This window comes from Parasteatoda tepidariorum, chromosome X1, assembly GCF_043381705.1.
Source record: "Parasteatoda tepidariorum isolate YZ-2023 chromosome X1, CAS_Ptep_4.0, whole genome shotgun sequence".
NCBI classification, from domain to species: Eukaryota; Metazoa; Arthropoda; class Arachnida; order Araneae; family Theridiidae; genus Parasteatoda; species Parasteatoda tepidariorum.
The window spans coordinates 73242454-73260306 of NC_092214.1; the positions used below are offsets into that span (position 1 = coordinate 73242454).

Here is a 17853-nt window from a genome sequence, read left to right on the forward strand (position 1 = left end):
TCTGGAAGTTGTCATCATGGCCACTGCCAATTCTGTTGCTTTGATAAAAAAAAAATAAGTCCTTTGCCTTTAGCATTATTAGTTGTTTTAGTTGCTCATATTCTAATCTCCAAAACAGTTGATCTTTTAATTAATCATTAAAACATGCACCAAACTTGCCTTTGGTAAAGAAGTCTTCTGGTCTATCATAGTGAACAATAAAGCATATTTTTCACCCTTATCAGATATTTTAGGAAATTCAAGAAAGAAATTAACTTGCATCAAATATTCTTCAAAATTATCTCTAATAGAATTTTAAAAACCATTTACAAGTACCATTTTTGAAGAAGTGAAAGAGTTGCGACAAAAATAGCTAGTTTTATTTATGTCTCATCCCCAGTGTCTTCATTTATAAGAGGAAGAAATTGATGTATCTCTAGTTATAAGCCACATATTTCAAATCATCATGAAGCAATGCTCAACGACACATAACATTGGATAAAATTTCGAAAACTACATACTTCATTTAATTTTCATCTGGTGTTACTAGATACATGACCTGAATAATGACAAGCTACAAGAGCGATTGAACTTCAAAATCTAATACATTTATTTCAGGTAATAAGGCTGAATATACAACAAAAAAAGTTTTTTTTAACATTTAAAATGTTGTTTGATTATAACTGCTAAAATGACAAAAATTTGTGACTTCAATAACAAACTAAGTTCTTTATATCCCTTTGTCTTAGCAGAAGAAAATTATATTGGATATTTATTTTAGTATATGAAGAGAGGCATCCCACTAATATTTTTAAATTACAGCATATTTGCTTTTCTCAGTATCATAATACACTTTTAAAACAAAACAGGTAAAGTAAGATACGTTAAACATCCTTATTCATACTTTTAACAGTGTTTTCAATATAAAAGTTAATTTTTGAGCCTCATCTTGGTAAACATATCCTAGAATAAATAGTTAAAATAATTTTAATTTAAAAATGAAATTTAATTAGCTTAAAAATATAACATACCTTTCAAAAAATGTCATAGACCATCTTTCAAGAAGCACATATTCTTTATGTTGTATTCTTTCACTTAACTTAGACTCAGAACAACAGTCTGGAAGCATCAGAACTTCAATCTCAAAAACATTATGTCTAACTGCTCCCAATAAATGATGGATCATAGTTTGATGTTTTTGACACTAAAAGAAAATCCTTCTAATTGAACAATAACAGTTACATAAAACCATTATTTAAATAATATCTTTGAGAAAAGAATATAGACTAAAATATTGGAAATAAGAAACAATAGAAATTTACGTATTAAAAATTTGTATAATATACACAAAAAGAAATAAATTTATATAATTTTGTAAATTCATGACCAACAGGAGAAAAAGCATTTGTACAAAATAATGGGAAAAGATAACTCACTATAGTTAGTTACCTTTTCCTCTAGAAAGTTGGAAGGGAAAATTAAATAATGTTCAAATTGGCTAACTATAAAGGTTGCCCAAATTAAAAGTGAACATGTATAACAATATTAGAAAAGGATAGTGATAACAGTGCTACCATTCAGAGTTATAAAGAAAGTTGGAGGCACGCTCTACAATTGGATTGAAATGATTTACCAGTTCTCAAGAAAGCACTCAGTGAATTTAAAGTCTTGCTAAGGTGATCGAGCTGGACATTGACGGAGTAAGAGGGAAAAAGAAGGCATAAGGAAGGGAATTCTCATATGTTTTCATTAGAATACACTCATCTCTGCACATGTAAGAGAATTTCCCCTCCGTATGCCTCTTCCTCCCTCAGAATGTAACCAACTGAAAAAATAAAGATGGATGGGTCTTTAATGAAACAATGCCCAATAGCACTTTTTTTGGTGGCAGAAATTAAATCAAAGGAATTTTTTGAATTAATAGCATCACTTTAACTTACTATAGTATCTCTGATTTGACTCACCATTTATAAGACCTCATGGCCTCATCTCTCAACAAAAGTAAAAGGTTAATTCCATATCAAATAAACTAATAAAGAAAAAAATTTTAGATCAACAAATCAGATCTCTCTTATTTTTTGCATGTTTATTAAACCTGCATGAAAATGCCAGATTTTTTTTGGGGGGGAGGGGAGAGAGGGATTGAGCCATTTGTTTCTAGGTTACGCAATTCTCAAATTTTGAAAATTTTTGAACTGCTATAACCAGAAATTTAAATGACCTAAAAAGCTACATTTTAGGTCATTCTGTTCAGTTTTTGTGGCATTTTATAAATATAACATGGCTCAACTAATTAAAATAGTACATATATATTATTAAATTCTATTAAAAACTGAATACAATCATCAAACTTTAGCCATTTAGGTAAATTAGTTTTGAAGTTATAGCTGTTTAAAAATTTTAAAAAATGCACAAAAATTGTGAATTTGGGCAATTTTATGGTACAACATAACAAAAAATAAACATTTAATAGTATATAACAAATTTCTTAGTTTTTTATTAACTATTTTAGATATAAAATCAAAAATTATAGCTTTTGAGTATATTGTAATAATAAAAAAAATTTATCAAAATTTTAATATAATTCGTATGAGTAACATCAGTCACGTAAAAATTGTAGCATGAGTACTAAGAGCTTTCCTCAATTTGCCACTTTCTATATGTCATTTCTTTCTATATGTACTTCCAATGCTCCCTGTTAATTAGAAGTTGTTTTTTGTAAATAAATTTTAAAAAATAATCCCATCATTGCTTACAGAAGGAGAATTTCAAAATAAGAATATGTTATACTATACTCCATATCCTTTTCATGTAAAGTCACATTTTTACTCTAATAAAACATTTGTAATTTTCATCCTTTTTTCTGATATGCATATTAATATTAGGCTATTGAAAAACGTCCCATATAATTTTTTAAAAAATATTAAATATTTATCCATGAAAAAAAAGTTTAAAAATAAGAATACCTCTCAAAATATGTAAAATCAGTCCCCTTGGAATTTCTCATTTTAAAAAAGCATAACTTGGAAACAAATGGTTCAAAAAATCTGAAACTTAGTAATTTTAACCCATTCTGATAGTTCGGTTCAAACTCTAAGCCAAAAATGTACAGTAAATGTAAAGACCAGACATTTTGAGCATTGGTTGATTTAGTGTGGTGAATCACCCATAAACTATTTTCAAAGTGACTGTTACTTTGCCCAATATAAGAGAATTCAGTTGCAAACATATTTGTGGTTTATCATTTTCTCACATTAAGCCCTTCATCAGTATGTATAATAAATTTAATTCTTTTTAAAATCGTTTTTTTTTCTAATGTAATATATCCATACAATAATATATAAGACTTTGTACACCACATTTGTTTTTAATTCAATAAAATTTTGAACACATATGCTGGTAATTTATATAGATAAAATCAAACTAGTAATTTATATTTGTTTCATCAAATGCATAAAACATTGGTTTCATGCATTTGGTCATTGAAGTGTAAAAATTATAAATTTATGATTCAATCAAAATAAATTTAAAACTCTCAAACCAAAACAAAAAATAAATAAATCAACAAGAAATAACATAATGTTAGAAATCTATTGCAAGTTAAATTTAAAATGTTCATAAAAATTAAAAATCAGAATGAATAGTAAACCTTTATTCTAGTTTTATAAGTTAAGATTTCATTAAAAACAAAACTTGTTCAGAAAGCAATAACTTCATTGTCTTCATATTTATTAAAATTTCCTGGAGAAAGTTGATTTTAAATTAGAAAATCAAGTGGCAAACTATTTTTAAAATTCTATTACTAATTTAAAACCTGAATTATTGAAAGCACCATTATAAAACCAATGAACCAAATCAATACACCAATAACTTATTTGAAATGTTTCCATAAAAGTTTGCACATCTGGTAACTTTCAACTCAAAAACTATATACAACCATTTACCTTACATTTTAGTTATTGTAAATTTAGCTTGGTTATTAAATAAACAAAACAAAAAAAAAACAAATATACACATAAAAACTTTATAATATGTTAAATAAAACACCATACTTTAATCATACTAAAAAAATTTATGTTGAGGTTTTTATCTCCATAATCAAGAATAAGATTAAAGTTATGGTTTAAATTTTTATAAATCATGAAACAACAAATGATGTCCATATCAAAAATTAGTAAATAATTTTTTTTTAATTTAAAAATTTGAAATACTAATAATTATACATTTTTGGGACAAATATGTACACCAAATTTCATTTTCTTTAACCAATTTGTTCGAGTGAAGAAAAACAGGGGTGTCCAGATGGGAGGTTGCTCTGACCTCCCAAAGATTTTTCACTATTCTGCAAATTTCGGCTCACTATTCAGTATATTTAAGAAATTTTAATCTCTCTCTTTTTCTTTTAGAAAACATAAATGAAATTAGTCTATATTATGCCTTTGCCTACCTTTTTAAAAATGTTGGTCTTATAAAAATTTTTGTTTTTTATATTGCTGATAAATTGAAAAAAAAAATTTACATCATTCAAGATAGATTTCAAAATAACTATTTTCTTTTTAGATAAGTCACATATGATATAGTACAAAAATCTTAATTTTGAATTTTTGTCGCTAATGATTTTTCTATTGCAAGGCAGAATATTAACCTGAAATGTTTACAAAAAAATTCATACTTTTTACATTTCTTGGACACAACGAATGACGAATATTCTCATTTCGCTTTTTTTAATTAAATTGATTATTAATTAGGGGTCTCAACTCCCAGAATATTCTATTTCTATTCGGTATTCGATGAAATTTGTCGATCAACAAGTTATTTGTTATTCAGTTCATGGGATAACGAAAAATTATGTCTTCATCTTAACTATAAATTTATTTATTTATTAAAAAATTTACACATTTCCTTGTAGAATCAATTTTATAATTACCTCAGGATTCATTAAATCGCACAAATGCATATTTTGACCTAAAAGAGGGGGACAATGGTATCCATTACCATAACCTCTTTCATTGATTCCAGGTATACGAGATTCTACTATCAGATTAAAAAGGTCAACATACAAATTTCCATTGACTTCATCAATTTCAGTCCCTAAAATTAAAGAAAAATCATTTAAATACAGTAACATTAATTTAGAATTGATTTATTTAAAAAAGTCATAACATGTTGACATGTAATGGGACATGTCATAAAATTATCAAAATTTTGAATTATATACCATTATAACATAAGAATTTTTATATTAGAATTTACTAAAATATTTCCGGAATACTAATTACGTAATAATTAAATATAACACTTTTCTTCTTAAGACCATGAAAAACTAATTTTGCCGAATTCGTGAATATAAAAAGGCTTCACTGTCAATAGATAACAGTTCTGCCTTCATAAAATTCTAAAGACTCAAAAAATTTAGGAAAACATTATTCCTGCTGGACACTGTTACATATTTCGAAGTCTCTAAATAAGGATTCAGAATTATCAAACATAATATATAATATGCTTCATAAAATGTTTTCATTTTTTGTACAATTTTTATGATTGATATAAGCATGGGTGTCTAGTTTTTAATGGGGGAGTTAAAATGTACTGTTACAACAGTTTCGAAATTTTAAGTTTGGGGGGAAAAAATGAATAGAATATCTTCCATCATCCAAATGCTTGCAAAAGGATTAATTTTTTCTAATTTCTTAACTTGCTTTTTAATGTGGCTAAACTTTGATCAATGATGATTCATGAAATTGGAAGTTTTTTTATCATTATTTATTTGAAATTTAAGGGGGAGACACATCTAATTATTTAGAAAGACATATACCCACCATGCCCCCTGACAACAATATCCATAAGTGTAGATTATGTATGTATATATATNATGTGTATATATATATATATATATATACTATTTCTGACTGACAATTACAAAGCAAAATAATAAGCATTTCGTAACATACTACTTACACAAAATATACTTCGTTTTAAAAAATTTTGCTCTCGCTTCATTACACTTTAATAGTTGTAACTTTACTTAACCAAAATTCAGAAATACTTCTTTATAATAAATTTCATAATTTTTGCAAAAAATAGTTACAAACCTGTAATATTTATGCAAATTTTATGAAAAGTTATTCTGATTAGATACGAGATTCTTCTGAAGTTAAATGAATTTTTAAAAAAAGGTTGCATTAGATTTTACAGAACAATGTATAAGCTATCAGCATATGAGCACAAAAATAATGTTAGGAAAAATAATCACAGCAATTTCAAAAAATCGGTAAATGACTGACTAACTAATTGAACTTTTTACTACTAACTGACACTTTTGAATTTCATTCCAACATCCTAATGCAAAAAATCTGAACAATGAAAGAACATCATTTACTAATTTAATGAGTAAATAGTAAGTTCTAGTCAATAACCAAAAAAGTGAACTTAGGAAAAGAAAAAATTCATATGCCACACCAGGGTAGCAAAATGAATATTTATTTATTTATTAACTCGTTAATTCATTAATTTAATCAAAATAATAAATTCGTATGACAAAATAATAATAGGTAAATTGAGATCGTCACGAAAATTTTATAATTTTAGTTAATTTTTCCTGATCTGATGATTTAACTGATCTTAGATAATAAATTGATAATATTGCATTTAGAAAATTATTTTCGATCTAGAGCAGTGTTTTCTGATAAACAATTAAATTTGTGTAGGGAAAGTAAAGCGAAATTAATTTTAAACACTTTCAGTTGAACAGAAATGTTTAGTTGCGCCACCCGTTTATTTCTAGTTTCAATGTTTGAGAATCAACTTTCGACCCAGTGACGTGTACGGTGTGACGTCAGGCCATCTTCTTCCATTAAGAAGGGAATACCGGAAGTAGCAGTAGTGTTTGATTACGTAATAGGCAGGCTGCACTCATTTGACACTTGGAGTCCTCTTTTTCCTCCCAGTTTTTCCCCCCTTAAAAATACTTTTGAAAAATCTGATCACTTCTGTTAGATGAATGTATGAATCGTTTTTATTTCGCCACGGGAAAAAAAATCAGTTTTTTAGAAATTATATAAATCAAATATATTTCTTTGATATAAAAATATAATTCATTTAGTTTACAATTAACTATTTAAAACTTGCTTAAAATATAAAAATATAAACTCGAATTAATACTCAATTAATATATTTGAAATGAAAATGGATTTTAGCAATACGGTTAATACAATAATTTAATACAGTTATAATTTAAATAGTACAGTTATTTTAAAGATTTCTTTTACTCCATCACATTGTGCTTAAAAAATTTAAAACAAAAGCTGGACACAGATTTTATTGGAATCCAGGACGAAATTTATTGAGACTATACTATAAACTTCCTCAAAACATTAGAAGTCGTATTTTCATATTTTGTATAATTTTTGGATATCCTTTATTCGAAATTGTAGTTTTTATACAGTTAAAGGAAATCAACAATTTTCTTTAAAAAAATTAAATTTAAAAAAAACTACATTTTTGTAAGGAATTCAGACCGGGACCTCCGACAATTGTCCCTGTTTCCACCCCCTTTGAGTACTGCTTTATTAAAACATGTATAATATAAATGCAAATCATGTCATTATATTGCCAAAAGAATTCGGATATTTTTATTAATTTTTTCCATTTTTCTGACTAATCTAGTATTAGAAAATTCATGAGGAAAAGCTTTGAGACAATAAATTCATTTATTTCTTTTTCCTTTTCATTTCGAAAATAAATTAAAACAAACGCTAGATAGAGTAAAAAAAAATTCGATTTAATGCAATGTATACCAGAGCTGTTGTTGGAAAGAGACATTTGCCAAATTTCGTTCATTCCTATGACTTAAGGGTGCCCTATTGAAGTCACATTCGAACAAAAAGATTTTTTTTCTTTATAAAGATAAAAATTTTATTTATTTTCTCTAACAAGCATTAAAATTCAGAAACCTTGTTTTCTATTTTATCATCATGTAGTTGCAATAGGAAAGAAATTCCCAATTTTCTATTTAGGCTTCAAATAACTCAAAACATTACACATAAATCAAAAATGTAGAAATAAGAAATAAAATTTATTCAAACATTTCTTGCTGATTATTTAAGCGTTACACTTGAACAGAAAAATTCCTCACGCTTAAAGGCCAATAATGTGCTGTGTATATAAAATTTAAACATTAACTATGGTATAAAAATGTTAAGGAAAAAATTTTAGGTTGTTAGGTTTCTAAGAATTAAATTCGAATAGGGAGAAAAATATTTCAATAATATAAGTGAAAAACTAGGGTCCTAAAATTATTTAAATTTTCTAGGGGCACCAAAAAAAGAGAATATTTAAAGGGTCCCTGCATACTATTGGCGGTACCACAGTTTACTAGTACAAACTCGCAAAAAGTTTAAGCGTTTTGATAAACTATATTATGTATTCTTAAATATTTGGAGGGTGGGCGTAGTTGGTTTGGGTATATATCCCCCTTTATAATTAGAAATCTCTTAAGATCCTACCTTAATATCTCAAACAAAAAGAAGAAGAGAAATTAACAAAGAAAATAAAGAATCAATAAGTTTTATTTATTGCGATTAAGCTGCAAGTACATAGAACTCATAAGATATAAAAAGGAAAAACATTTCTTTAAAAAAAATTATAAAAAATAATTCAAAAATATTTAAATCTCTTTAATTAAAAAATTTAAAAATCCAGAAAACAAAATAAAGAATAGATATAATTTCGTCGTCTGCTTCCAGAATTATATCCGCAAATTCGAGTGCTTTCTAATGCTGTATTAATATATCCAAAGCAGAATGTTTCCAATCTCTCTATTGCATTGATTTATTTTGCTTTGACTTTATTAATACAGTATTAGAAAGCACTCTAATTTGCGAGTATAATGGTGTGAGCTGACGACTAGATTATATTTTTTCTTTATTTTTTTTTAAAAATAAATGTTTTTCTTTTTTATTTATTTCCCTGTTTTCGTTGTATTTTTTATACTTTACGCTACGTATGAATAAAGCAAAACAAAGTGAACAAAGCACAAATAAAATTTCTGTGTTTTTATTTGTGCTTTATGTTGTTTTTCTTTCATATTCTAAAGCATTTCAATTTTGTCCCCCTCAGGCGGCTGCGACAAGCATGATTTTGTTTAAGGGATTAAGAATATGAAGCAAAATACATCCTTCATGGCCGGGAATCAATGAACTAACTATTCTGCCGTGTAATTGAAAAATTAGCGACTAACATTTCGAGATTTTCATATATTTGCCATCTTTGTAGGGCAAGGTACATTATTGCAAAATAAAAAAAATTTCAAAAATAAATTTTGTTTTATTAGTTTTTAGAAGCTCTATTTTAGTGTTCGAAGCATTAGCAATAAAAAGAAAAGAGTTGTCAAGCCACTTTTATCGAAATCAATCAAGAAGCTCTTACGTTGTTTTTCTTTTCTTTTTTTTTCTCAATTGCATTGTAAGATTGCCCAGTTATATAAAAAATCGAGTATCAATCGGGATCCCCGATTCATGTCCCCGAATATAATGTCAATTTATAAAAGTTTAAATTTGGATGCAAGATTTTTTTTTCTATTGATGCAAAAATAAACTTCGGTACAAATTCGAGATAGAAGATTTCGAAGGGTGAAGATAAAAGTGATTAAAAGCTAAGTTTTATTTCAAGAATAGTGAAAAGCGATTGAATATAATTGAAAATAAAATTCATTATGCATTTTACTAAACAAACAATATTACTTCAAATGATGCGACAATTTTTTAAAATATACATTTTTCACAAACTGCATAAGAAACTGCATGCTTTAATTTCTGTATCCTATGACTTGAAATTGTTTTTTTAAACACTGATCTTTATTGCGATATCATTTTTTGCTATCTACTGTTGACAGAGCGAAAAAAATAGATTACTCAGATTGATTCTGATTACAGGTTAGAGATTTTTCGAATTGATCCATTAATTGAAATGCCTTTCAATCTAAATAACTTAAAATTTGTGTCAGTAAATCAGAATAAGAAGAACAATATTTTTATAATACCGTTGAAATATTCAAGATATATTTCATATATTATTTATTTTCATATCCGAGAATCTCTCACTCTTTTGATCAAAAAAAGGTTCAAATGAGAGGAATTATGCCCTTGTTTTCGAACAATTATCAATTTCACACTTCTCATTGAAACACCTATTTATTAATGGGAGAAAAACAATTAAATAATTATAAAAAATTTTATAAAAAAAAAAGTTTAATCTTTTTGATATGAATGAATCCGTAAGAATACAAATATTTACTCAAAATCATCCTTTACAATGATAAACACAAACAGAAACTCATCAATGGAAACAACTTTTCTGAGCATCCGTGGAGAAAATGCATCAAAATTCATTTTAACGTATTTAATTATTAGCTTGTATTTCATTTAATTATTTAATTATTTATTTATTTTGCATAAATTTATTACTCAAAAGCAAAGAAAAATTGCTTTTAACACGTATTCATGAACAATGGCAGAAAATAAAACTATGATTCATATCATAACGCCCACAACAATCTCTTTTCACGTCTTTGAAATTTGCGAAAGAAATAGGTCATTGTCAAAGCTCCCTTCCTGTAATTAATCTTTAATAGAAAACTACGCTTTATAAAATGAACGATGATGTGATGAATACGCTAGTAAAATATGTTTTAATAACATGACATTATTAATAAAACTATTTCACAAGGAGTCGAAAAAATAACTTGATCAAAGTTTAAAACTACATTACAGTAGCATCACATTACAAAACTATATTAGCTACATTAGTTCTGAATAAAAAATAAAAATTCTAATCGGAAAGCAAAAATGCAAACTCAACTCGAAAAATTTCATTAGTAAAAAAGAAATTTAAAAAAAACTTAACGCGGTAGTAAACAGGTTTCAATTATTTAAATTTGTTTTCGGGTTGAAATTCGATAACATATTTAAGACTTCAAATATAAAAAATTTGAATTGAAAAATAATTTCTTGCTAATGACAATAAATATCGAAAGGAGAGAAGGGAGACGTCGCACACATCCCCATCACTCAAACGAAATTAAGGAAGAGGAAGGAAAACGCTATGGTAGAAAGCAGACGAAGATTCGAAAAACTCTCGATATTAGTTAATACAAATATTAACATCGAACTTCCTAATTAAAGTCATGCGCAAAAAAAATTTAATAAAAGAAGAATGTTTGGCTTTGGATCTGCCCGGGTGAAAAAAAAAGACGGGGGAAATGCATATCTTTATTAACTTAAAAAAAAGAAAAAAATCTGAAAACAATTAGAAATTTTTAAAAAGATGAAACTTCTTTATTTTTACCTTCAGTCATAAGAGTACGTGTTTTTAAAAAAGTATCTTTGAGATAAGTTTTTATTTTACATCGAAAAATTCAAAAATCTGTCGATTTAACCACTCTAAACTAATTTGAAATTTAAACTAAGTCACACATCTTACTCATTTACAGACAGAGTACGTAGCTGCAAAAAAATAATAATAATAATAATAATAAATAATAATAATAAATCATAATTTCCCGGCTAAACTGAATTACACGGTCAAATGATAAAATGAAAAATAAATAAAAAAAAACCTCAATTTAAACACAAAAACAAAAAATAACTCCAAAACTAATCGCCGCGTCAAATAACATTTCGATATCAGAATATTCTTTAAATGTTTCAATGCTAAATATTATAATTTTCTAAATAATATGCTAAATTTTATATTGTCCCTCTAGTAATTGAGTTATGACAATAAGAATGTTCATCCAAAATTTTCTGAAAAAGCGGCAATAACTTTTTTTTATATGAATAAGACAGTACTCCACACTTCTAAACACCTCGTACAAAAAAAAAAAAAAAAATAAGTAAATAAATTCAACTTATAGAATAGAATAGATTATTAATATTAAGATTTATGTAAACATATTTAGATAGTTATTTAAGCAGGGCACTGAAACGTAAAATTCCTCACTTCCAAGAGTATGTCATGTATATGAAAATTAAACGATAGTATAAAATTTAAAAGGGAAGAAAAATAGAAAAATTTTAATATTTTTGTCTTTAGAAATAAAATTTGAAATGGGAGGAAAGTTCTAAGTTATTAATTTTTGTAGAAGCCCCGCCGAATATTTAAAGGGTCCCTGCAAAGTCTAGCGACGGTCTTGTAAATTGTTTATGATGAAAAGCTCATTAGTTCTTCGGTAGTTATAACTCAGATCCTTTTCAAGAACTGTTGACATGATACAATAGGAAAAATGGGCGATTGTTTGAAAATGAAAAGTTTTTTTTTTTGTGCTTTCATTAATATTTTTTAAGACTTGGTTGAGTCATTTCTATGAATACCGGGGGGGGGGGGTAAGGCCGGGAACCTGTGACCGATCCTACGTGACAGGCGTCGTGATTCGAGATTTATTCTATTTTGCAAACCAGTGGGCACACTTTTTATGATGTTCTATTCTACAACAGTGCATTTCGCAAAAATATTTTTATTTTTTTTTATTTTCGTGATTGTGATGTTTAAAAGAGTTTAGTTTGGACGGAAAAAAATGTAGTTTCAAAATTTTGCCTTTACTTAATTTATGGGTTAAAAGAAAATTCTTTATGGGCTGCAACCCACTTTAAACATTTCGAATAATGTTTAAAACCTATTTATACAACAAATTACATTTTAGAAAATGTAGTTTGTTCAGTCATTTTATTCAGTCATGTTTAGTCATTTCATTAAAATTTAGAAAAATCAAAATTTTTCATTTTAGTTTATGTTTTAAATTATAAAATAAGGATTTAAAAAATTTCATCGTTAAAAAATTTATGATATGACTACATGTTAAAAAATCTAAGTTCCTTTAACTTCACTTTATGTTATTTGAATAATGCTAACCTCGTGCACTATGAGTAGGCTTCAAAATAATGCTTACGAAAAAGAAAAAATTAGAATTAAATGATATTTTGCTGATTCAGAAGGCATCCTTCAGAAATAATTAAATCTCAAAAGCACCTACAAAGTACAAGGTTTTTCTTTAAAATGGTGCTAGATAATTTTGAATTGAGCCGCAATTTTGTCTTAAAATGGGATCGAAATCTCACTAAAATACGTGAAAATGCGATTAAATTTCAACTTTACTCAGAGGGACACTTCATAAGTTGTTCGGGACACTTAAACTTGGATCATTACACTAAACACCACGAGGATCATTTTTTAAAATGGTGCCAGACGGATTTTCCGGAAGATTTTATTTTTATATTTAATGTGGTAGCAAAATTTTTGCATTTCTATACGATTCCTGTTTCAACAAATTCGATTTAATATACTTTTAACTACAATTACATTTAACTTGTTTTAAGATACAATGAATTTATTTGTCAACAAAATCACTTCAATACTTATTTCCCTTCCACTGGGAAAAAGCTTTTTTCATGCTCTTAAAAGTTTGCAAGTATGCAATTATCTTTGGAACTGAGCTGCAACTGTCTTTAAATGGGAGTAGAAACCTCAATTTTTAGGAAAAAATTCAATTGGTATTTAACATTATGCTAGCGATCAAATTTTGCAATAATACTCTGAAAAACATAATTTTGTTGTTATAGATCGAAATTTAAAGAAGTGGATGATAAAATTTTATCAAAGCTAGTACAATTTGATTTTATTCCCCTCACTTTATTGTAGTGAATTTACAGGGGTGGACAAAATTATGGAAAAACTTCTATACTAATACATTTCTTCATATTTCTCAAAAAATACTTAACAAATTATTTTATAACTTCAGAAATGTTTAGATTATGATATTTATCTTACTTATCATTGAAGTTTAAAGCTGACAATAAATTACAAACGGAAAATAATGTTTTTGAATACCCTATGTCAAAAAAATATAACAATAGATTCGTGACTTGCGGCAGTTATTTTGGTAATTATATGCAATAATTACACAAAATGTCTAAAGCCTAGCTTCATTTATAGAGAAATAAACAATTATATATAAGTTCAAAATGAAGATAAAACAAAGGAAAATTACAGACATATGAAAAAAAGGAGGGAAGAGAAAAATAATAATGATAAAAAAAAAATATCAAACTGGGAAAAAAAAAGGATAAAAATTTTTTTAAAAATCCGGAAAATAAAGAATATCTTTTTATCAGCCCACTCGATTATATCCGCAAAAAAGAGTGCTTTCTGATATTGTATCAATATAGCCAAAGCAAAATATATCGATACAATAGTGTGAGGAGCACTCAAAGCATTTTTACAAAAATTGCAACAAATAAATAAAATAGAACACAATGAGTAAAAATAACACGTAAAAACAGAAAATAAAATTAAAAAAAAGAAGAAAAAAAAACATAGAACATGAACTATAAAGCGAGTAGCGAATTCAAATATACTTACATGAATTGGAAATTTTTCAAGAATGATTTAAAATATTTTCGTAACAAGATTGCCAGATTGCAAAATATGAAAACAAAAGCGCAAATTGCGCGTAACTAGAGGAGTTTTGTTTTAAAGTGCCATTCTTACTGTATTGCTGAAGTGCGTTTGATTTGTTAGTTACCAAGGATGGGCCCGAAAATGGATGTGCGCAAGGTAATATTATACTGGATAAATTAAAGAAATTGACCATAAATAATTTTAGAAAATAAATGTTTATTTTAGAAAAAAATATAAAACAGAAAAGAGAAACATGAATTGCCTGTTTTGCACATAATTTTAGCCACGGATTTGTCCGAAATGGATTTGCACATGAAAAAATTATACAAATTAACAAAGAAATTATTTAGTAAATAATTTTGACCACGGATTTACACATGGGAAAATTATATAAATTAACAAAGGGAATTTTTAGTAAATATATTCACAAAAATATACCATTAATTCAATGATTTTATATAGAATTTTATTACTTTAGTAGGGTATCCATTGTGTTTTTTTTATCAAATTTTGATAGGGTTTATCTATTTGTTTTTTGGATAAATAAGTATTACAACATATTTTCTTAATTCTATTAATCTGATTAAAAGTGGTATCTAAGTAGATGCTCCTAGAAACATTAGAATTCTAAATATTTAGTTTATTTATATTAAAATTAAAACCATTTGTACAAACAACAACAACAACACACACACACAACACGCACGCACCACAACAACACGCACGCACCACAACAACACGCACGCACCACAACACGCACGCACACACAGACGCGCGCTGTGTGTGTGTGTGTGTGTGTGTGTGTGTGTGTGTGTGTGTGTGCGCGTGTGCGTGTGCGTGTGTGCGTGTGCGTGTGCGTGTGCGTGTGTGTGTGTGTGTGTGTAACGCTTAGTTATTAATCTCCTTCCTTAAAGGAAGGAGATTAATAACTAAGTACTAAATGAAATCTTGATTAACGTTCTCCGCCTACATAATAGTAATATTAGGATGCGTTTATATTAACCTATTAACGTCCGACTTATCATAATACGATGACGTTTAACGTGCTATTACAAAAAGATTGGTAATTCATTAATGTTTAAAATAAGTGGGTATTTTCTTATGTTAGTTACCATTCAAGACAAGAGTTTAAAAAAATAATAATTCCATGATTATGGATTAAAATGAGAAGCTTTATGTAAGAATACAAAGTGGTGGATTAAAGTGATTTGTTTCCGACACGACAATAAGAATGAAATAATTGCACTTGCTTACCAGTTTTACGTTTAAACAGCTTTAATTGGTTTTCAAGCGTTAAGTGAAATGAAGTTAACAAAAAAGGCGTTGTCACAAAAATTGAAAGAATGTGCCCCAGATAAGTAGGCTTTTCTCAAAAATCATAACCGATGTTCTCTGTGATTTTTTTTTTTTTTTCTCTTTGCTTCACTAAGCTCTTAAAACTTGGAATGAAAAAACTAAAGAAAAAATTTATTGCTGGAAATTCTTTCGCGTAGAATACAGAATTCTACTTTATTACATCAATGGTTGATACAGAAAATAAACAAATCTATGTTAAATTTTTAAACTGATGTCTTAAATTATACAAAGTTGTACAGTATGTTTTAAATATAGATTTATCGGCAGAGGAGCCGAAAGCTGATATGTATAAAGCAACGAAACTCTAAATAATCAACTTTTAAAACCTAAAGAACACTATTTTTAAAATATTTAATTAGATAAAGATTTTTTATTGTTATATCATTGATAATCTTAAATTAGTTTTTATGTTCGACGGTTAAATTTGCAGTGCTATATCTAGCCTGGTTATGAATTTGTTTTTGGTGAATATTCATTAACTGAAAATGAATAAAATAAGCCAAATTATGGTTTACTTCAAAAAGAAAACTTAAAAGAACTCCTATAAACATTGAAAAATTATGGAGACATATTTCTTTATTATCGAATTTAGTTTATTGATTTGAAAAGCGCGATAGGAAATACTAAGGTAATATTTTATAAATGCTTGTTTTAATTTGCTCAATATATTATTAGTAGAAATATTATATTTTATTTTAAAAAAGGCCATTTCCATTTCATTGGCATTTTACATGAATTAATTTCACAAATTTAACCAAAAAATTAAAAAAAATTATGAGTTATAGGTTGGATTGAAATATTATCCTAAACTTCAAAACTTATCACTAGTTATAAAAAGTACTAAATCACGGAATCTTTTTTACTCTCCCACGGAACCCTAGGGTTCCGCGGAACACCATTTAGAAGAACCGCTGCTACAAAGCTCCAACTTTAACTTCCTGAGTCCCGAGTTTTAAATTGTGGCAGAAAATGCGATTTTTACTTCGAATTTTAAAGCATAAGAAAAACTTAATTGCGATAGAAATATTTCCTTAAAAAATTATATTAATTAAATTTAATTAACTTTCAGTAAATTAAATTTTAATTTTTATTTCTAATTTTAATTTTTAGTTTTTATTTTGTAAATGGCTGGATATATTTAAAGAAGCATTTCGTCACGTTTTGATCATGAAACAAAATCTACAAGACTGAAATAATAAGAAATTTATTTCGACTAACGAACGTATCCAATTAGATTTTTGCATAGAAAATCGCCTCATGAAGGTACACAAATAGAAACAGAATTTTTAAATATTGTTCTTTGAATGATAAAAGTGTACCAAATGTTGTTCAATATATTGAAAGCAGGGTTTCAGGATGTTAGATGTCATTACAAACTGAGGGTATAGATATTCAATGATAAATTAATAACCATATTTAAGGTCACTCCCTCAAACCATTAAGAGTTAGTCCTAAAACGTGAAGATCCGATCATTAGATCAAAAGTTATTCAGGATAATCCGGGTTTTTTTTTTTTTTTTTGCACTGTGTGCATATTCGAACAACCAATTTTCTTCAAAGTTTCATCGAAAATAAAACGCAAAGGTGCTGGCTCATTTGGAAACTTGGTTTTTAACTTAGCCATCACAATCTCCTGATTTTTCAAATCTCGATTTGTTTTTGAAGGATCTACTAAATCAAAAGCCCAGACTTATGGCCGTTGCTGGAAAAGATTGCTATTTATCAGTTTTTCAGAAAGTTCGAAAATTCTTCCTTCACTCTTGAAAAGCATGCATAGCAATACATACTTTACTTACGTCACACTAAAGCTGAACAATTGGTGATAGTCTGAGAAACATCCCTGACCATGATCCGAAGACATGCAGTGCTGCCAACTACTATGCTTTTTGCAAAACATTTTATGGAATTGTAGACAGTTAAAAACTAAAACTTTTGGTAATTTTTCCATCATTTTACAAGCCTCACCACGAGAGAACTGCAGCAAATTGGTGTTTCATAGGAACTTTTGAATAATTAACAAGTAGTGGTGTGGAAAATAAGTTTAAATCAAATTTACAAACCAAAGAA

The 17853-nt window shown here is 27.3% G+C and overlaps 1 protein-coding gene across 4 annotated transcripts in view; it reads right to left on the minus strand.

Annotated features, from left to right (window-relative positions):
- The window catches only part of LOC107440075 (atos homolog protein A), a 53924-nt gene that overhangs the window by 22861 nt on the left and 13210 nt on the right, over window positions 1–17853 (minus strand). For 2 of the 4 annotated variants that reach the window (XR_001583595.3, XM_016052861.3), the window contains exons 2-3: window positions 4907–5070; window positions 1011–1183 (exon numbers count right to left, since the gene is read on the minus strand). Coding sequence is in view for 3 of the 4 variants with exons in the window: in XM_016052861.3 (XP_015908347.1) it covers window positions 1011–1183; window positions 4907–5070 (337 nt within the window). In the remaining variant the exon portion in view is untranslated. Of the gene's footprint in view, window positions 1–1010; window positions 1200–4906; window positions 5071–5937; window positions 6796–17853 lie in introns of those variants that run through there. The other 2 variants (XM_016052862.3, XM_071187962.1) reach the window with 2 other exon arrangements.